The sequence below is a fragment of the Argopecten irradians genome, chromosome 13, assembly GCF_041381155.1.
Source record: "Argopecten irradians isolate NY chromosome 13, Ai_NY, whole genome shotgun sequence".
Taxonomy (NCBI): Eukaryota; Metazoa; Mollusca; class Bivalvia; order Pectinida; family Pectinidae; genus Argopecten; species Argopecten irradians.
The window spans coordinates 25,824,852-25,847,806 of record NC_091146.1 but is presented as its reverse complement, the minus strand read 5'-3'; the positions used below and the strand labels follow the sequence as shown (position 1 = coordinate 25,847,806).

The window sequence follows — 22,955 nt, the reverse complement described above, 5'->3', positions numbered from 1 at the left end:
TTTCAAGCGCTAATACTTAAATACACGTACGGATTTGTCAGAAAACAAACACGGCTGATTACATTAATCTCAAGTGCAAACTTTGAATAAATTTAAAACTCAGCCACGATAAGGCCAAACAAAATAAATCTGGTGATAATACATGTATTTAAAATAGACACATTCAGACTTTTTATTTTTTAGTTGGGGGGGGGGGGGGAGGGTTTCATTAATTTCTGATCCAGAAAAACTGAAATAGCCTTAATGATATAATATCATATACATGTACCATGGATTTGGTTCCCAGAGTTTAATTTTCTTGTTAATAGGGTCAGTAGGGTTACCGGAAACACAAATGTTTTTTGGATATCCTAAGTTGTCAAGTATGATGTTTTATATCAGACCAATGAGCTCCTTCCGAGAGAATCAACCAGTCACCCATAGGCGACATGGTGATTGGCTAACCATAAGGGTCATGCTGAGGTGACCCCGAACAGGGAGTAATGTTAGATCTTGTATTGGAGCGTAACATACAGTAACAGAGTGGAGCTGAATCACAAGTCTAATTTTCATTAGATTGCCAAAAATAATAATTATGCAAGCACTTAATAAATTTTTTACACTTTATATCATAGCGCTTTAAATCGCAGTCACATTTGTTTTTGCGGTTTTGTCAGCGAAACATATTTGTTGGTTTTTAATTTCGATGTAAGGCCAACTACACCGCTTCCATTATGCAATGCTAGCAGTTTTAATAGTTATGAAATTCAAAATATTTCGCTGGTGTTTTGAATTCTGTGATTTCAGTAAAACCACAAGTACTGTATTTACCATAATTAGCACACCTCGATCCCCCTATAAGCGGCCCTTCGCTTTTCTGGAGAAGAGTTGAAGATGTACAAATTCCCCCTTTCCATGCATTTAACAATGTTTTACAACATGTGTTGCCTCTAACATCATTATGTGTATCCCATATTACTTGAACTTGTGAGTCTTTTACATGTGAATCACGACATAATAATGTGTCTCAAAGGATAAAAGTCATATGCATGGTTACTGTTAGGGATCAATTTACCATGAGTACAGAAAGATAAAAATTATGGCTGACTTTTTTATCCACATCTTACTGCACACTGTGGTTCATTAATAAACGCCCTCTCCTTTGTTACAATTATTTAAGCACCCTAATAATGACGAATGCGGTACATGTACCAAAAATAAAGTAAAACATTGTAACTCACTTGTTATACAGTAACAATAATTATTAATTTAATGGAAATTTTGTGGTCATGTTTCTTACCGAGAATTATAGAATTTGCTGACATTTTGCCCTTGTTGTCCCCGCGCTTGTCACCATCTCGACTAGAACCACCGGCAGAACCCGGGGCTTGCTGGCTAGTCGCCGCTTTCTTTAATAAAGTAGCGGCCTTTCCGATCCCCGCCATTAATATCACTTAATTCTAATGAGAAAGTTCAATATTTTCACTTAAATCTTCACAGCTTAGAAGCCCAAATGAAAACTTTAAATACTTTAAAGATGCTCCACCGCTGACAAAGTATGAATAACATTTATCATTTAGATAATAATTGATGTTTAATCATGTTATATAATGTCTTATTAAAAAATTTTTTTATATAAAATAATTTGTTTTGCTTTTGTTGTCTGCACAATCAGTGCCTCAATCTATGTAGGGCGTAGTGTTACGGATTTTTCGGGACACAATGAACTACTTAATTCTTTTCTAAATAATGAAGTAAAATAAGAATCTCAAACTTTTTAATGATGTTAAGTTTTTAGTGTTTTTAGTGTTTTTATAGTCAGATATCTGGTTTTGATAGATGGAAATTACCAATTTGTCGGCGGTGTAGCATCTTTAAAATATCAGAAATAAACATATTATAGTACAATGTTTACCATTCAATATCTGACAATACTCTATTATATGTTATGAACTTTACAATTTATTCTAAAGATATTTTAAAATTTTTATGATTGAACGTTTTCGTACAAATACTTAAAGTGAATAGTCGGGCAAAGAAAACCAGTCTAAATGCATTCAGCATTGGCCTTCCAAATATTCTCACATATTAGAACGACGGTCAAGTTCTGCTTACGTTGCCCAGTTCTGACCATTGAAATAACTCTTTGAAAGCAAGGCTGCCGGGAAATGTAACCACGGACATAGTCAGTCGGGAGGACGTTTTAGGATTCCTAAACAATGAATTAATTTCTTCGCATGCAGAGAGGTTTTGACAGGATATTTTATTTTTCTATTCCATAAGAAATTATATTGGATACATTCACACCATTTTTACCATCTTTAATTTTCCTTGCCCGACTGTTCACTTTAAACAATTAAATATTTTTGGTGACTGTTATTTTAAATATATGATTGGTCCCATCAAGTTATGAATTATTTTGTATGTTAATAATGTGTCCTTTTATTTGTAAGTCAACACATCATATATCAGGTGTGACTCCTGGTGCAAAAAACCTTCAAAAATGTTGAATTTGGAATGAAATATTATACCTTTACAACCAGATATCTTTATGTCTATATTTGATATATATCACCTTAACAAAACTTACCTGTATCTCGAATTCAAAGGCCAATACAGAACATTAAATTGAACACAATAAATTCCCAAACCTATTTCCTTTCCTCGGAAAACTTTAGAAATCGGCTGTTTGTCCCCGACAACATCCAAAGAAATAAATTTCAGCGGCAGTATTGTTGTAATGAAACAGAGGAATAAAGTCCAATGTTTGGGGACCTTTGGAATACCTCTAGATTTATTACTAATTGTGTGTGCTTTAAATGAGACAGGAGACAATTAACTCAGATTTCTATAGCATTCAATGTTGCTAACATACTTATCTGAGGGGGCCCCAAGACGGGGAATTAAATTCATAAAAAGGGCTGAAGTTTTATAGCTTTGTCTCGTCTGTGTATTTTGAAATTAAAATATCAATTAGAGATATTGAGAACATAAAATATTGAGACTAAATTTTATCAGTACGGCAGTAAAATTCAAAGCTTTAGAAATAGGAAGTAATTTGAAATGAAATTTAAAATGATTAGGTCTTTATCAACAAAAATAAATCTTAACAGCAAAGAATATATATAGTTATCAAGATTTGGAACAGAATTTACAGGTGCATGTCACACTACAATGTACCTTTAAATTAAACTTGTCTTAACAGGAAAATGAATGACTTTTTACAGGAGTGATCTCCCTTGGTCGCCTCGTAAATGTTTCAATATTGATGAATAACGCTTTAAAGACACATCACAAACACAACAGAATTCAAGGGTTCAAATGACCCCGACTCCAGAAAGAACAGCTACACTACTATTGACAAACCAAATATATGTAGATTTCCGATAGATATCACATTTAAAACCGCTGAAGCATGAATGAACAATATCCTAGCTGTCCCCCTTCATTAGATAATCAATATTTGTTGTTGAGTCTTTTCAGTAGGCTGTACAAACAAGCATAATTAGTTGACGGTGGATGTATATTTAACTGTCGGACTCGTAAAGACGTTTAATGCCGCCAACTAATAGTAAGTTTATCAACAATTGATATGTAAATTGTCATTAATTATACAAACTTATTACCAAAATTAATCATATAAATAAATTTTACAGTTTTCTTAGTGCATCGAGAGTGTAATGTCTGCATTTATGTTAAAAAGGGAATAAATTTTAGATTAAATTTTTCAAAAGATTCATTAATGTTGATATAGTTGTAATATACAGGTACATGTACTATGATTACCGTATACAAATGTATATACCGGTATTCATAATTAACTTCTTAAAACTGAAAAGATTTAATGATTCATTTAAAAGCAAGATAGAGACTTGAAAAGTAAATGACAGCGTAGTTCCTTGACAATGGCTATGTAGCTGAAAATTTGGAGAATTGAGACAGTATATATTATATATAATATATATTGTTACAGTTGATAATGATAAACATTGCCAAATAAAATATAAAAACTGTGAGCAATTTCTTTGTATTCATTATAGTGAAATAAGTTAATAGACCAACAATGTCTATTCTCACTGGTTACATTAATCTTCAGAATTCATATATTTTGAAAATTTCATCTTACAGAACTTTCGATTAATTCAAACTTAGTGTATTCATATTGCATTTATTTATAAATATTGTATTTTCACTATTTCTGAAAAATAGACATTTCAGTGTTTTTCCTGTCTTTAAATCCTCGATATTCCAGGGGGTTACTATCACTGCCATTATATCCACCCCTGGAGTACTTCAGAGCAAAAGTGAAGACAACTCAGGAGAAAAAAAACTGACCAATCAAAAGCATTTATAGTAGTGTGTGAAATTGGCATGAGTTCAGATATTTTAATTTGGTAGGGCTGTTTTGAATCAGGAAAAAATTAAAGGCTTATAAAATTGTTCAATAATTTTACATTTCTTCCAATTTCTAGGCAAAAAAGTGTTTTTTTTTTCAAAACTTCAATCACCCTAGTCAAACACAAATAAATAAATCATCTATGTCAATATATATAAGTAAATAATTTGTTTGAATTCTAACTGTAAGCTAGGGGTATGGATGTTTCTGGTATATGTGTTCAGAGCATTTTGAGATAAAGTTAGAAGAATTGTCTCCCTTCATCTTACACTTGCCATATCAAAAGGACTACACTGGTATGGAACATCAGGAACATCTTTAAATAATCTATTTCATTTTCTGTTGAGAATTGACAGTGGATTTAATAACAACCCAGTAATGATTGAAAAGTTGAACTATGTCAAAGTGAAGTCTACTACATGCATAATCTACAAATTTGATTTAGCAATATTTGATTCAGGATTATTTTAATTGATAAAACACATTCCTGATGAGTGCCCTAACCAACACATTCCTGACGTGTGCCCTGACCAAGGATTTATAAGTGAGAAGGATTCGTGACTGTCTCTTTACATTACTAAACACCACGCGAGACGCCTATGAACCGGGAATAAAAACCGTTTTTCTCAACAAATACTTGTCGTATCGAGTCAAACGAAACACCATTGTAAAGTTTATTAAATTTCACGACGTATATTACCTGCTTTAAAGACGGAATATTTAGAGGATATGTCTTAAATTTTCGGTAAAAAAGATTGACAGCTCATGAAATGACGGCCCCGCTTCAGAAAGTAAGACGGTAACCATCGCACCCACAAGCTACATCAAAGGCTGCACCGGCGGATATCAAAGGAAAATCAGTCGTCGCCCACCGTCACGGTCAGTGCACAAACACAAAAGCGCCTGCCTTGGACTTCCCCAAAACCCAGTGTGACTTATCCTTCTCATATACGTCCTTGGCCCTGACCAACACATTCCTGACAAGTGCCCTGACCAGGCAGGAATTCAGCGTGAAAAACTACAGTTCTACAGACTGAACCAAAAAGAAGCATGATCCGTTGGCTGATTAATTTGTTTGAATTCTAGCTGTAAGCTAGAGGTATGGAAGTTTCTAGTAGGTACATGTGTTCAGAGCATTTTGAGATAAAGTTAGAAGAGTTGTCTCCCTTCATCTTCCACTTGCCATATCAATAGGACTACAATAGTATACCTGGTAGATCTTGTTTATTACATTTTTACAGTATCTGTTTTACTTTTTACAGTTGTATCATACAAAAAACAGATATTATCCTAAGACAAATGGTTTTTTTGAGTAGGCACTGATTTTATAGGTTCGGTCGGGTTATCAGAAACACAACTATTTCTTTGCATGGCCTAAACATGGTCAATCAAGCATGAAGAGATCTATAATGCAACAGGTGAAAAAAATTATTGCTTAAATGATTTATTATATTTATGTCTTAAACTGTGCACGGAGCAGAAGAATATATTTTTATATGTTATTCTGTGGACGAAAAAGGCAGCTATATTTTAACTAAGTACTTAGTATTTTTCTTCAGTTACAAATATTACTTACTTCCCACTGTAACCATGATTGAAGACTTTTCAGCTCTTATATTAATTCAAGATAAGAATATTTAATTAACAAAACAATTAATTGCATCCCGAAAAAAATTCCATGGCACAATGCCCTGTATGGAATGAAGTACTGATCATGCATATGATACCATGCATAAATTGTTTCAACCATTTTTTATATACCCGTTATTTCCACTGTTGTCTGTTTTGAAGCTGTTTTACTCCTAGCGATTACGTTGAAAATCAAAATAAATTATTTCATATATAACACAATTATAAACATTAGTTATTATTCAAATGATCCCCCTGGTATCTTTTGTAGGAGGTGCAACATCAGGAACATCTTTAATCAATCAGTTATCTATTTCATTTTCTGTTGAGAATTGACAGTGGATTTAATAACAACCCAGTAATGATTGAAAAGTTGAACTATATGTCAAAGTGAAGTCTACTACATACATTCTACAAATTTGATTTAGTGATATTTGATTCCGGATTTTTATAATTGATAATCGCAATGGGATTGGGAAAGGACAAGATTTTCAGATATGATCGATAATCAGCCCACTCACTACAATCGGGTCTTATACAAAATGTAGAAGTACAGGGGAAACAACACATTCCTGACAAGTGCCCTGACCAACATTTTCCTGACGAGTGCTCTGACCAACACATTCCTGACGAGTGTCCTGACCAGCCAGGAATCCAGCGTGAAAAACTCGGTTCTACAGACTTAAACAAAAAGAAGCATGATCCGTCGGCTGATTGACGGAGTCAATCCGTACAGTACATGTATTAACACTACATAATCAATCAAGCCGTTTAATTGTATATTCAGCTGAAACATCTACATTTCATTGACCACATTCATAAGTTTAAGTTAATGACTTGTGGAGTAAGTCAACGGAAAAACTAATAGGCAGAACAGATTGCTGATTTTTAAAATGTTGGGGTTGAGGAAATGGAGGAAACTGTATGTAGATTACGGTACATATGTAGATTTGTAGACCTGCCTAGCTATACATGTAGCTAGAGTGAATAACATTGAATAGAAATTGAAATAGAGGCTTTTAAACACATATAGTAAGCCCACATTTCCGCATAAACACCAAATTCCAAACTGGTAATATAGCCAGTTTCTGTTATGTGTAACGCCATTTCCTTGTATAGGACTCTATAGCGAGTCGTGTGTGTATAAAGAAATCGTAAGTGACAATGTAAATAGAATATTTACCGCCGGATTTGGGCCGATCTCTTCCCTTCTGTTGCTTTGTATTTAATTTCGTGCTCATTGTTCTATCTTTAGGGGACTATGGGGTTGTATGGAGCTGTGTCGGCAACCTCGTGTTGATCTTTTCTCCTCACTTATTGACAGTCGGTGCCCGTTAGCGCGTGAAGGCAGCCATATTGTTTCTTGGCAACATCACAACAAACTCTCGCGAGAAAAACAATGTCCGGTAAAAGTGTGAAGTTTCACTTTGGCGGCAAATATAAATTGTTTTTCTCTGTCGACTAATTAATCGATCAACACATGTAGTTATAATTGCCACTGTTCAGTCGTTCGATAAAGGGGTGCAGACAAATAAAACTGTACAAAACCACTCTGTCAGTCTTACGTTTGGCGAATTATTTTCCTTATTAAACGTTGTGGAATAACGACGTAGCTGCGATGGCGTAGCTCTGAACGACGGACGGATGATTTCTGACAGATGGTCGTCGTCAGAGCTACGATTCCGTCCCATTGACCGTAGTCAGGGGCGTAGCTGCCTTTGGGCACTGCAGGCACGTGCCTACACAAGGTGATAAAACACTGAGATCATATTTGAATGTTTTCTTCAGACAAATGTATTGATCAAGGATTTATAAGTGAGAAGGATTCGTGACTGTCTCTTTACACTACTAAACACCACACGAGACGCCTATGAACCGGGAATAAAAACCGTTTTTCTCAACAAATACTTGTCTTATCAAGTCAAACGAAACACCAATGTAAAGTTTATTAAATTTTACAACGTTTATAACTTGCTTTAAGGACGGAAAATTTAGAAAATATGTCTTAAATTTTCGTTAAAAAGTACGACAGCTCATGAAATGACGGCCCCGCTTCAGAAAGTAAGACGGTAACCCTCGCACCCGCAAGCTACATCAAAGGCTGCGCCGGCAGATATCAAAGGAAAATGGTCGTCGCCCAACGTCACGGTCAGTGCACAAACACAAAAGCTCCTTATACGTTGTACTCCCCCAAAACCCAGTGTGACTTATCCTTCTCATATACGTCCTTGGTATTGATCAACCTTACAACGACTATGAAGGTCCGATAAAAGATGCCTCCATTAGATGGTTGTATTAATATTTTCAATGTTTTGAACAAGGACGTAATCCTTGAACAGACTTATTGTTAATGTACCCAGTAATTTAGTTAGTATACAATCTAAATCTCTGATATAACCAAGGATCAAACGATTTGGAGGAGGATTCGCCGTCGCGCGTCGCGAAAGAGCTTGGCCTTCAGGACACTAGATCAGGTAGGACGTGGCACTAAACTCATTTTCAGTGGTATACTACCAAGATTTGGTTATCGGGACGACAATCATACAATAAGTAATCATATTTATGTTTCACACAAAGTCAGGAACATTATAATCTAATATCAAATGATATACTTTTCAGAATCTGTATCGTGTATTAGTAAATAGTGTATTATTTGAAGGGAAGTAACTCGTACAGGTTCTATTGACAAAAAATGACGGTACCACTTTTTTTTCACTTTTATAAACGGAAGCAGACGATTAAATGTTTTTCTTCGGTTACACAAGTTACTTAATTTACACCATTACCGCCATTGAAAAGTTTGAGCTTCTAATTTTACTTCAAATTGAAAATATAAAAAATAATTAATTGCATCCCGAAAAAAATCCGTGGTACTATATCATATATGGAATGAAGTACTGATTGCTCATGCACCAAAGGCAAAATAAATTATTTTGTATTATTTTTTGTGTTAATTAGACATATATATACACGATTAAACACCAATTATTGTTCAAATGATGAATATCATTTATGCCCTGTCGGCGGTGGAGCATCTTTAAAAAGTCTCTCTATTGAGTTCGCCGTTACTATTCAAACATATACAACTGTGGACTTTGTATAGCCGGCCCACGAGATTGCAGCCGAAGCCTCGAGCTCGCTCATGCATATTATATCAGCCACGAAACCAGTATGCATTTTTAATTAGATGGCTTCAAGATGTTTGTCATAATGGGGCTTATATCGTCTTAATGACGGCACTCTGTATAGATTAATAGGATGGTTTTGAAAGTAGAATTATCGCCCTTTCCAAAGGTAGTAACCGTTTAAAAGACAATATACTAGAAATGTGTTTTTATAGCCGCTAAAGGTAGGCGGGTTAGAAATTTGGAGTCTAAGGCATTCTCGTATATAGTACCATGTAGAGTATGATTTTTATCGTTTTTTTAATCTACACCTCTTAAACGTCTCAAACTGGTCTTAGGGCACGCTGTTGGGTCCATAATTATATAATTTGTAACTAATTCTCAGATCCCTGTGGTTGAGTTCTGTGTTCATAACGAGGCCTATTCATTAATAAAATTCGCTATTGAAGGAGAACTGAAAACAGTCAAAATTTGAAGAACAAAAACTAGAATTATATCAGGTGAACATTAAAAGCCGTTGCAACCACAAATTTTAATTGCTACATTTCAAAAGTACTGAAATTGGATACTGCATGGTAGCGGAAAAAACACTTTGAAGTTTATTCGTCCGCCGGAGAAGTGCTATACTGTGTGGCTTTGATATGGTGGCTGATTACGGCCATCTCGTGTTGTTGTGTTGTCGCCTTGTCGTGTTGTCGCCTTGTCGAGTTGTCGCGGTCTCAAACTGCGACAACCCGAGATTTAACAGTTAAAATGTCGACATGTCGCGTTTTCGAACCGCGACAAGTCGACAACACGACAAGACGACAAGTCGACAACACGACAAGTCGACATTTCAAACACGCTAATTAGCGCGTACAGAATCTCGTGTTGTCGCGGTAAAATGTCGACTTGGCGTGTTGTCGAGTTGTCGATTTGTCGTCTTCCTGTTACACATGCGCAAATCATATGAAATAGCCACTATCTTTGAATATAGAAAACTGAAGTCAGTGCTTGTACCATAGTGGTGGCATATTTCTGCCATCGAGTTGCCGACTCACGACTTAATGATGTCGACATAATTAAGGCATTAAGTCGACATCATATCGGAAGATGTCGACATAAACAGAAGAATATGTCGACTGACACCGACTTGTCAGTTATTGATGTCGACATCTAAACTAAAAGATGTCGACATCTGGTCTTGAAAGTGGAATTCAAAGGCCACCCTTTCATAGGGCACTGTGTATATGCAGCAAGGCACCATACAGCAGAGTTCGACGTTGATTTTGTTAATTCAGAAAAGTTTTTATTTATTTGATTTCAAAATTAAAAATTGTGATCCTGCACATCCCGGCCATGCAGCTGTAGCCTGCGTGTATGTACACATTGTAACTGTTAGTCCGAGCTGAGGAAGTTAGAGTGCAAAAGGACTCTGCTTTGTACAACGAATTTCCATCTTCTTGGCCATAATCATTTATTAATATATATAACCGTGGGTTGAAAATTCGTTTAAAAGCTGTGTTTGTGCTTTGTGGATTAGCATTCGTACCAAGTCCATGTGGTACATACCGTACTATACTATATTACAATGATTTTTTCAAGATTTCATTTTTTTGCGATTTACGAAAAATACCAGTTACGTAATTTAAAAGCCAAAAAAAGGTCACAGTACAGATACACAATACCCATTTGGAAACCAGCTTTACTTGTTAGCTTGCCCTGTCCATATATACATGTATACATAAATATTTACATCCCTCGATACACTTATATAAAGGCACGACGATTTTTTGTTACGGTCTTTATGGCCAGATTCAACCTGTGGGCTAAAAAATCCTCCCGGGACGCGGTTTGAGCTCCAAACTCGGGATATATCTGCATCTATTTTTTGTAGTAAAAACGTAGTAAAAACGTAGTAAAAAAAGTCACGTGCTTATACCTCATTCATGCCATTGGCCGGAATATACAATTGTATTATGGGTAACTAGTGATCACGTGATTTTGTGTTTACTTCCAAATATGGTGATAGTTCGCTTGCCATTTCTTCGGAGAAATTGATTTATTTGAAAATATTTAGACTCCAAAATGTTATTAATATTGCATGCATATCATTTTGACTTGCACATATGTATTATTTTACTATAAATAATGAACTGAAATGAGTTATAAAACTGTCATTTCCACGTTTTGTAAATAAATGATATAATGCGAATTGACCAATTCAATAGGTCTAACCGTCTAATCTAGGATCAGCGAAGATCGGCTACTCCCGGCTAAATTCGTAGAATTCTAAATTAATATTTATATGTATTATTACCTGCTTTAGGGTTCTGAACATATACATATAACACAGAGAAAATAAGATCTTCTTCAAAAGGCCTAATTATGTATAAATACCAAATCAGAGAAATCACTCTATTTGGAAGTAAACACACACTCATGTGATCACTAGTTACCCATAACACAATTCCATATTTATTTTGGCCAATGGCATGAATGAGGTATAATCACGTGACTTGTTTTACTACGTTTTACTACAAAGAACGCGTGTTTTGTACCATTATGGGGGAAATCCTCCGCGGATCGTGGTTTCATTTCCACCATTTGAAACAGAAGGCTTAGAGAAGACTTTGATTGTGAAACATTGATAAATTGAAAATTACATGTTGTGCCATGGCAGATGTCAAAGTTCATGTATATATACTCGACAATTACTTCATCTAATAAATTTGTGTTAATGTACCAGGCTAAATTTGGGTTGAATAATGCATGGGAAGTGAATTAATCTTAACTTTTCCACTTTGTGGAAAATCCTTCAAAACGGATTTATCTCCCTTGATTAAAACTTGATTTTTTTCATTTTTTTTTAAATTCAATAATGAATGCAGATCAAATATATTAATCAAATACGTGTATTAATTTAATTTGAAACATGTTTGTTTTGCTGAAAATTTGCAAAAAAATTAATATCAATACAAAATATTCATGATTGTAATTTGATTGTTGTTGTTTTTGTACTTGCTGTAAAATGAGAAAAACCGTGTTGTGGAGAAGAAGTTTGTTAAAATTTGAATTGTTTACAAATGGATGAGAGTTGAGAATGAGCAGAAGGCAATAAGGATATATATGTCTAACAGTCACCTGAATTCCGATATGCACAGTTATAAATAATGTTTTGTATATATACTTTATATACTTTTTCTCATAAATCATTACATATAATCCTTGTACACATCCATATCAATGGCGACGCTAACAGGAAATTAATGAATATGCAAAATGGCGTGCGAGCGTCGAAAGGTCGAGATTTTGGTGTTTGGAGGTCCGGGGGGTCTCTCCTGGAAAAAAAATATTTACGATTTAGAATGGCTGAGATAATTTTTAAGATATATTTTGATGAATTTGCGAACGCCGAATGCGCGAGATTTTGGTGTTTTGGGGGTCCGGGGATCTCCCCCGGAAAAACTTACGATTTTGATGATTTTGCGAGCGCCGAATGCGCGAGACTTTGGTGTTCTGGGGGTCCGAGGGTCTCCCCCGCGAAAAACATTACGATTTGGAATGGCCAAGATGAGTTTTACGGTGCATTTTGAGGATTTTAATGCGTTCTTAACGTGGTAATTTTTCGATTTACATTTACCTGCATTTAGAAATTACAATTGTGAATGTCGTCATATCATTATGCAACCCTGCTCGATCTGAACATACGACTTCACACCATCAGCACAATGTTGTTTAACTAAAAAAAAATAATGAATTGATTTAATTGTCTTGCTTAGACATATAAACAATTTAATATTTTAAGAAACATTTTTGAAATAGTAGAATCCCTTGATGGACATTTTTAGTCTAGTTCATGTGTATTTAATTTTTATAATATAAAGGTTTGAACATTACGTGCTTGAACTTTTAGGAAATGCGCCGCAAAGCGGCAAAATTTTCTAAAATGAAGTACAAAAAATGTGCAGGAGGACCCTTTTCTTCCTACGCCCCTGCAGTTGCACATTTAAAAAGTTTAATGAACTTGGTACCCACTACTGACTGATGTAAATCATGCCAATAAAAGATGGATCTTTTCTCTATTTCTGTTATTCTTTACCTTTTTCTTTCCTCTTGGAAATGTTTTATAACATGGGAAAACTAAAAATGAAGTCTATATAGCAGGAATAACAAAACACAAAGCCACCTGTCAGCCATGCATGGTTTTTTTTCTGATTGGTCACCCGAGTTCGGATAAAGAATGAAACAAATACATACACTGTATATAAGCACCATATATTGGCCTATCAGGCCCATGAAATCAGCCAGTGATGATATCCATTTAACCTTTAAATATATGAAGAGTATTTGATTCCATTACATCTGTTTCCTATGAAAATTGAGCAAATAATGCTCATAAATGTGTTTCCCTATATAAAACTATGGTACAGACCCTATCCCCCGGGGAAAATTCCGAGACTCCAGGGCCATGAAATTCACAATATTGGTAGAGGGCCTTGAGACCTTTCAATCTATGAAGAGTTATTCTGACAAACAAAATGATACATTTTCGTACGGAACCTACCGAAGCTTAATGAGTTAGGTCCTAGGTCCCAATTTACCAGGCGGGAAGCTGCCATGTAAGCACATAAACCCGTGTTTCTTAGTATATGTGTACATACATGTATGTACATGTATTAGATTCCCAAAAAGCTAAGTGGGCTATGCGGAAGCTTATACTATTTGTTTGGAAATAATATGGAAAATAAACTATAATATGATAGTATTGCTAACAGTTTCAAATGGTGGAAATGAAACCACGATCCGCGGAGGATTTCCCCCATAATGGTACAAAACACGCGGTCTTTGTAGTAAAACGTAGTAAAAACAAGTCACGTGATTATACCTCATTCATGCCATTGGCTGAAATAAATATGGAATTGTATTAGTGGGTAACTAGTGATCACATGAGTGTGTGTTTACTTCCAAATAGAGTGATTTCTCGGACCTGGTATTTATACATAATTAGGCCTTTTGAAGAAGATCTTATTTTCTCTGTGTTATATGTATATATGTTCTGAACCCATATAAATTTAGAATTTTACGAATTTAGCCGGGAGTAGCCGATCTTCGCTGATTTTAGATTAGACGGTTAGACCTATTGAATTGGTCAATTCGTATTGTATCATTTATTTACAAAACGGGAAAATGGCAGTTTTACAACTCATTTCAGTTCATTATTTATAGTAAAAACAGTGCATATGTGCAAGTCAAAATGATATGCATGCAATATCAATAACATTTTGGAGTCTAAATATTTTCAAATAAATCAATTTCCCCGAAGAAATGGCAAGCAAACTATCACCATATTTGGAAGTAAACACAAAATCACGTGATCACTGGTTACCCATAATACAATTGTATATTCCGGCCAATGGCATGAATGTGGTACAAGCACGTGACTTTTTTTTTACTACGTTTGACTACAAAGAATGCATGTTTTTACTACGAAAAATAGATGCAGATGTATCGCGAGTTGAGAGTTTAAAACCGCGTCCCTGGAGGATTTTTAGCCCAAAGGTTGTATGTGACCATTGAGACCGCAACAAAAATTCGTTGTGCCTTTATATAAGTGTATCGAGGGATGTAAATATTTATGTATATTATATATATATGGACAGGCCAAGCTAACAAGTAAAGCTGGTTTCCCAATGTGTATTTTGTGTACCTGTACTGTGACCTTTATGGCTTTTAAATTACGTAACTGGTATTTTTCGGGATTCACAAGCAAATACAACATAAAAAAAAAAAAAATTTTTTTATTTTTTTTTCATTCATTCTTTTAATATAGTATAGTACAGTGTGTACTACATGGACTTGGTACGAATGGCAATCAACAAAACACACACACAGCTTTGAAACGAATTTTCAACACACGGTTATATATATTAATAATTCGTTGTACACTTCCTTAGCTCGGGCTAACAGCTACGTACACGCAGGCTAGTTTCATGGCCGGGATGTGCAGGATCACAATTATTGTTGTTTTTTTAAATCAAATAAATAAAAACTTTAATTAACAATCAACGTCGATCTCTGCTGTATGGCTTTTGCTGCATATACACAGTGCTTTATGAAAGGGTGGCCTGGATTTCCACTTTCAAGACCAGATGTCGACATCTTTTAGTTTAGATGTCGACATGACAAGTCTGTGTCACACCCGAGCATAAACACATTAATCGCCGAGTTACCGACTGTCTACATAAAAATCTTGGAATCATTATGTGGGCATGTACATGTGGTAAGTCGACATATTCTTCTGTTTATGTCGACATCTATCGATATGATGTCGACTTAATGCCTTAACGATGTCGACATTATTAAGTCGTAAGTCGGCAAATCGATGGCAGACATATGCCACCATAAAATTGCAATATTTTCTAATTTTCGGATTAACGGGCCTTCGAACTATTAGGCCTTAGCGGTTCAAGTGACCTTAAAATTAACAGATGACGATTACTGCGTACTAATCAGACGGCGTGACCAGACCATTATTACACGATTATCATATAATAAACAAATTATTGAAATTCATAGTTCAGAGAAAAAATACTTTGACAACTCTCGGTAAAGAAATTGCTATCAAATATCTTCATATAGCTACAAACACATGCACACAATTAGTTTCATTAGCAATCCAATATGGCGAGAGTTATCCATTGTTTGCTCATGTGTAACAGGAAGGCGACAAGTCGACAACTTGACAACACGACAAGTCGACAACTCGACAACACGACAAGTCGACATTTTACCGCGACAACACGAGATTCTGTACGCGCTAATTAGCGTGTTTGAAATGTCGACTTGTCGTGTTGTCGTCTTGTCGACTTGTCGCGGCTCGAAAACGCGACTAGTCGACATTTTAACTGTTAAATCTCGGGTTGTCGCAGTTTGAGACCGCGACAACTCGACAAGGCGACAACACGACAAGGCGACAACACAACAACACGAGATGGCCGTAATCAGCCACCATACTTTGATGTTGGGCGTCGCCCTCTCTGTAGTCTTCAATCGAAATCTTTGCAGGCCTGTGATTGGTTTAGATTTTTTTCTCCTAAACTGCATTCAGTTTTACTATGAGAGTACAGGGGTGGATACTGGATATAACGTCAGTGATAGTAATTACTGGGGTATCGAGGATGACGCTTGATAGGATAACGCCCTAGTAACCACCGTTCAAGTCTGCACTCCCTCCATTCAATATATAAGTGTATTTGTGATTTGAAAGACTCTGGTATAATCATGTTGTCTCTATACGAGTTTATATTGGACAAAAAAATGAAAAAAAAAATGACAACAAACAAACAAAGCAAACGTCTAACAGTGTTCAATCTACGATTATTTTTCGTGGGTCCTTTTCAATGGTTTTTGTAAAAACAATGGGTCCCACAGTGTTATAGATTCCCATTCCCAGAAATTTCATGGATCCTTTTAAAATTATGTGAGTCCAGGACTCGGGATGCGCATGTAGATTGACCACTGGTTTAAGGGCAGATAACTGTGTTAAATGGTAACACATACAGTGTATGTCCCTATTCTGTAAAAACCGATCCGATCCGTGTACGGAATCCAGAAGGTGCTCTGGCAGTAATACTTACGGTGTATGTCCTTGTTCTGAAAAACCGATCCGATCCGTGTACGGAATCCGGAAGGTGCTCTGGCATTGCAGCTGCTCTTCGTGGATATCCGGGAGTCTTTGTCGGGATCTAGTTGGTAAGGAAGAAAACTATGATACAACAATTCTATACCAACCTAGACGTGCTAGATTTGTAAGGTGGAGAAAAGCCGTAGTACCCGGAGTAAAAACAATGTCTTGCGGTTAATACTACATGGAAACTGTCCCACAAGGGATACGAACTTGTGACCCAGAGTTTGGAGTCTTGTGTTATCACTTCGATCGGATCACAGCCCCAAAACAATTTCTAAAAATGGGCCACAGAGATATTTAAAAATGTGGTGACTGGTCGTTCGTCGCGTTAGAGAGATGGTCGTTTAATAGAGTTAAAATATATAGTGAAAAGGCTTGGGGGAATTGAAGTGGTCGTTTAGAGCAGAGGGTCGCTTAATACAGATGGTCGTTAATACAGATTCGATTGTACAATGTTTGAGTGAGAATAACCTTAATTAACTTTTTATCTAATAAAATAAGATACCCTACTGGTTTAGTAAGTTTACCTACCAAATGTTTTGATATTCAGTTAGCGGAAAGTTATCCTAGATTGTAAGTGATTAAATGACAAAGACATGTATAGGGGAAGGATAGCCTAAATAGTGTTTACATGCTTGCGGGTTTTTTTCTCTCCTGATATTCACAAATTTTAAAAATGTTTCCCGGGAGGAAAGACAAAGTACCCAGAGAAAAACCTCCGATCTATGGTCACCTGCCTTCTGCATTACATTGGATCCGAACTCGCGACTCAGATATGGAAGAGTTGTTGCAATGTGTGTATATATATATATACAGTACCGTCCCCAAAGTATTCGTAATTGTTATTTTCCCCATATTTCTAAAATATAAATACTATGTATTTTTGCCTTATGAATTAACCTTATTTCCGCTATGGATGAATTTTGACCAAATTTGGCATGATTATCTACACTTCCAGCTCATGATATAACATAATCTGATTCTCCCAATGTTTCGTTTTATAAAAATGTACACCGCTTAAGCTTTATGACGTCGTTTCCTTCTTTCTTTATTCTTGCCAAAATGGTAACGAAAAGGTTATGTTTGGTATTAAAACATGGTTTTATCAAAAAGTACACAAAGGGAAATTATGTTAATATTATTAGCAGAAAGGGTAGACGATTCTTAGTACACCAAATTTGGTTGAAATCCGTCAATAGATGAGATCTGGAAAATCTAAGAAAAAATGCATAAAATATTACGAAAACTTTGGGCGTGTTACTGTAGTATATCTAATGCCTCCGTTGTAAATAATTGACATAGTCAGTTTTATTTTTGTTGGTGCTACATGTATAAAGTTTTATGATCATTATGAAATATTTTTATAGTGATATTTCCGCGTGACTATAGTTAGGAAGGATTTTTACATACTTATCTACTTAAGAGAGAAGACTTACCTGAAATCAAGTCTGCTCGAAGTCGTTGCAGAATGCGTCTGGCGTTTTTAGACCATACTTTATTTGGCTTTAAACGCGACGGACATGTACAAATTTTCTGTATCCCTACTAGTCTACCGATAAAGACTGTGTGTGCCTACTCACCTAGACTTGATTTTCTCTTTTCCGACATTTTGTAGGTGACCTTTTCTTAATTCTAACGAAATGAAAGCACAATGTTCACAGCCACAGGAACACTGACTGAATGTCACTGTAATGATACCGGAAGTGGCGTAATGTTGCACACTTTTTCGCGCGTAAAAATATGAAATTGATTACGAAAGTGCGGCTTTGTAAATAGTAGTGGTAGCATCTTTGGTTTGACAGTTCTAACTTAGAATCGTTTCTTAATACGGAATAATAATTGTAGGCTTTTCTATTTTGATTTGGCAGCTCTAGATCTTAATGAAAAAGAGCAAACGGGGATGGCCAGGTTAGTAATTAAAGGGGAATAACTCTAGCTTTCTTAATTAACGAGTTCGATGCCACAGGGCCGATTTTTGGCCGATTGCTGTACTACGTTGAGTGCCAGCGGGTCCATTTTGTGCGTCAATATTAGTCATTTAAGGGAAATAACTCTGGCTTTTTAAAACGCCTCCAAGTATATGGATGGTATTGTGTAGTGCGCCACATTTTGATTTCCCCGGCGTCTGCTGCGGTGGAGCACTGGCTAACGTGTCTGATATTCTTCGTGTAGCTCTTCCTTTCTACTCAACGTTGATCTACAATATACTGTGAATACGCATTTACGCATATATTTGGCACGACCGCCGGACGACTTAGAATGGTGTATGTGTAAAGTTCCTTTCACACATTCAAGGATGAGGCGCGGGATTAACACGAACCATCAATCCCGGGACAGTCCGTGACAAATTGAACGGAATATTTTCTCATTATGCATTATTATAAAAAAGATATTCAGCAAAATTTGCATCAAGAATAGAACCGGTCGCACACAATCAGCAATTTTACTTTGACAGCATAATTTACTTTTATATAAATGGTGTCTTTTCATTAAAATTCGATGAAATATAATTGACACAGTAAATTCTTATAAATTACGGTTTCAACGTGTACATATTTACATTTTGGCATACGAGATCTGAAGGATCATACATGCATATTTCTGTGTGAGTAATTTAGAAAACCAAGAAGTTATTAAATTTCCATTCAATGTATACAGAATTTCATACCGTACGACCAGAGGAACCAAAGGAGACAATTTTGACGATATCTATCATTTTCTGAATATGATGGGTATGATCGACGTTAATGAAAATCATTTTTTTTCATAGACATCAAAACGGATTCATGTTAACTATTTCATACACAGTGTATCTTGTAAAAGTGTTATATTGAGTAATTGTGTGCTTTTTGCATTTCAATACTGACGATTTTCAACATAAATATCCTTCAAACTTTTTTTCTGTTTAATGTTCCGTTAATCAGCGTTTGTTTCGTTAAACAAAAACATGTATATACACAGGATTATCAATCTAAAACGTACTAAACAGTGAAACAATCTTCACCCAGATCATAGTTATATAAAATGTAGAGATTACACTATACTCCGTACACATGTCATACCATAAAAAATATCAACAAATCCCCGAGGCAACTCAGGATATCGGCGTTTTGTACAAATGGATTTATATACATACTATATACGTCGCTGAATAGGCCCACTGCCTTTCCGAAACGGCATCTAATTTCTAAAATGGGAATGTGCAACGAGATCGATAATTTTGTAGAGTCACAAAAGTTACTAATTTACCGTTAATACTACACTGATCATCATTTTTTGAAAAAACAATATTTAAAATAAATAAAATGTTCATTTCATAACGCGGGTCGTCTTATGTTTCCCGCCGTCGTTCTAAATACCGCGCGGTAGTTGACTATCACTGCGCCAGACGGCAAAACAGCGAAATCAATCCCCACAGCTATACATGTATAAGGTGTTGTTACATTTGTACCTCATCTTTGACCATCGGTATATATTTTCGTATATATAAATGTTTTTAAGAAACCTTTAAATTTTGCTACGGAAAGGTAGTGGGCCTTTAATATTCGACTTGTAATATATTTTATTAAAAAAAAAAAAAAAAACTTCACGTCAATTCAACTTTTGTGCAGGTACACACCACCTATTTTTTCAAATAATTCTATAACGCTACATTCAAAATTCACAATCTTTATCTGTAACGTAACTAGAATCATTTCTGAAACGATAAAACAAGGATTCAGTAAGCAAGGGCTTATGATACAGGTAAAACAGTGAATATCCTACCTTCTGTCAAACTGCATTTTACTCTCTCGCTTCACGTGTAGCTTTTTCCGGTGTACCATAATAGACTATGAAAATGAATGGGTTTATGTCTATGCATACACAAAATATATGTAAGATTTAAAGGTATTTTCAATATCCTGACATCATTATTGCATAATCGATATATGGTTAGGTAATTTGCAAGCGGTGAAATGTTGCATTGGGATATCTCAAATTTTATAGGGCCGATTTACTTGCCGATCAGTATGTACACTTCCGGATCCGATGATGCATTGTTGACTATCTTCTAATTGTAAAGTTATCAGGTAAACTTTGTTTAAAACAAGGTTAAATACAGAAAATATGCGTTAGAATAACTTTGTGTCATATCTTTTCTGCCTTTTTCTCGCTTCGACTAGTACCTATATCCGGATTCATTCCTATACACAGAGTACGTAATTAGACAAAAGTCGAATAATGCACCGGTGACAACAAAAGATGACATCATAGTCATGTTTTAATACAGTCTAGTGTACACAGGGATCTGAAAGAATAAGTCACAGTTTATATATGTTTGGACCTATCCTAGTGTACACAGGGATCTGAGAATTAGTTACAATTTATGTATACACATGTATGGATCTATTTTAGTGTAAAGTGGGATCTGAAAATTAATTATAGTTTAGATATATTTGGATCTATCTTAGAGTACACAGGGATCTGAGAATTACTTACTGTTTTTATATACTTGGATCTATCTTAGTGTAAACTGGGATCTGAAAATTAGTTACAGTTTATATATATATCGATCTACAATTGTACCATATACCCTTAAAGATGCTCCACCGCTGACGAATGGTATTTTTTCACTATCAAAAACAGGATCAGACGATTTGGTATTTTTCTTCAGTTAGAAAAGTTAATTACTTCACACCATTACCACCATTGAAAAGTTTGAGCTTCTAATTTTACTTCAAGATAAAAATATTAGAAATAATTAATTGCATCCCGAAAAAAATCCGTGGCACTATGTTCTATATAGAATGAAGTTCTGACTGCGCATGCACCAAAAGCAAAATATTTTTTTAATATATATTTTTTGTGTTTATTAGACATATGTATACACGATTAAACACCAATTGTTGTTCAAATGATGAGTATCATTTAGGGTCTGTCGGCGGTGGAGCATCTTTAAAATAACTTTATGATTTATTTTGATTTCGCTATTTAAGCAAATAGAATTTTTCTAAAATATAAATTTTGTAAATATAACTTGAACTTAAAGTTGTAATATTTGCAATTATTATAATGTTTTTCAAGTGTTCAATTTCAGTATTCGCTAATTTTTGTTTGTCATCATGGACGCTTCATGGAATTTGCCTCTGTCGAGTTGGCATTCATTTTGGCTATGAAAGCCAACTGAAAGACCTTCAATGCTTAAATATACGGGTATACCTATACAATTTACATGCTACTCTATTTTTATATTAATATCGATAGGAGCATTACGGCTAAAATATGAATATTAACCATAACAACGAACTGATACATAATAATATAAACGTGGTCTCATCCTTTCAATTTCATTAAAAACTTATCCCTTATATATCCCAACATCAAAATTACTTTATTAACCTGGCAAATCACCTTGTAAAATTATATTTGATCGGTTTAGAAGCTACCGGCCACATTCTACTTGTTTTTCATCTATTTGACAAATAATACATTTAGGTCTCCCCCTACTGCACAGATGTGGAATAGGGGAGACAACCCCCACATTACACCGGCCAGGATACACAAGGGCATGGCCCGCCTGACATTTTTTCTCTAACGATTTTTATCTCTTTATCTTAAACTATATATATCATTATATTATTAGTCAATGTTTAACGTGGCAGGTTAATCAGTTGATCTACATAATTATAGATATATGAAAGAATAAAGCTAATCTGCCTTCTAAAGCTATATATATATATATATATACATAAAAAGAAAACACAACTATAAAACAGATTTTTCCTCCCTAGTGCTTTATTACGGTGGCTGATTTATGTCATTTCGTGTTTTCGTCTTTTCGCCCCGAAAAGAAGAAAATTAACAAATTTAAAGTTCGTCTTTTCGCGGCGAAAAGACGAAAAGTCAAACACGAAAAGACGAAAGTGAAGCACGCTAATTAGCGCCTTTAATTTTCGTCTTTTCGCCTTCAAAAATCTCGTCTTTTCGTCTTTTCGCCACGAAAAGACGAAAATTAACAAACCTTAAATTTCGTCATTTCGCCCCGAAAAGACGAAAATTAACAAACTTTAATTTTCGTCTTTTCGCCCCGAAAAGACGAAAATTAACAAACCTTAAATTTCGTCTTTTCGTCTTTTCGCCTTTTCGCTCCAAAAAAATACAAATTTCAGATATACTT

The 22,955-nt window shown here is 35.2% G+C and overlaps 1 protein-coding gene across 1 annotated transcript in view; it reads right to left on the bottom strand.

Annotated features, from left to right (window-relative positions):
- LOC138305753 (MYCBP-associated protein-like) overlaps positions 1-18,514 on the bottom strand; it is a 38,169-nt gene extending 19,655 nt beyond the window's left edge. Inside the window, exons 1-2 of the mRNA XM_069246026.1 lie at positions 18,379-18,514; positions 16,749-16,856 (exon numbers count right to left, since the gene is read on the bottom strand). Of these exons, the coding sequence (XP_069102127.1) occupies positions 16,749-16,856; positions 18,379-18,406 (136 nt within the window). The 5' untranslated portion in view covers positions 18,407-18,514. The remainder of the gene's footprint in view (positions 1-16,748; positions 16,857-18,378) is intronic.
- Between the last annotated feature and the right edge of the window lie 4,441 nt (positions 18,515-22,955).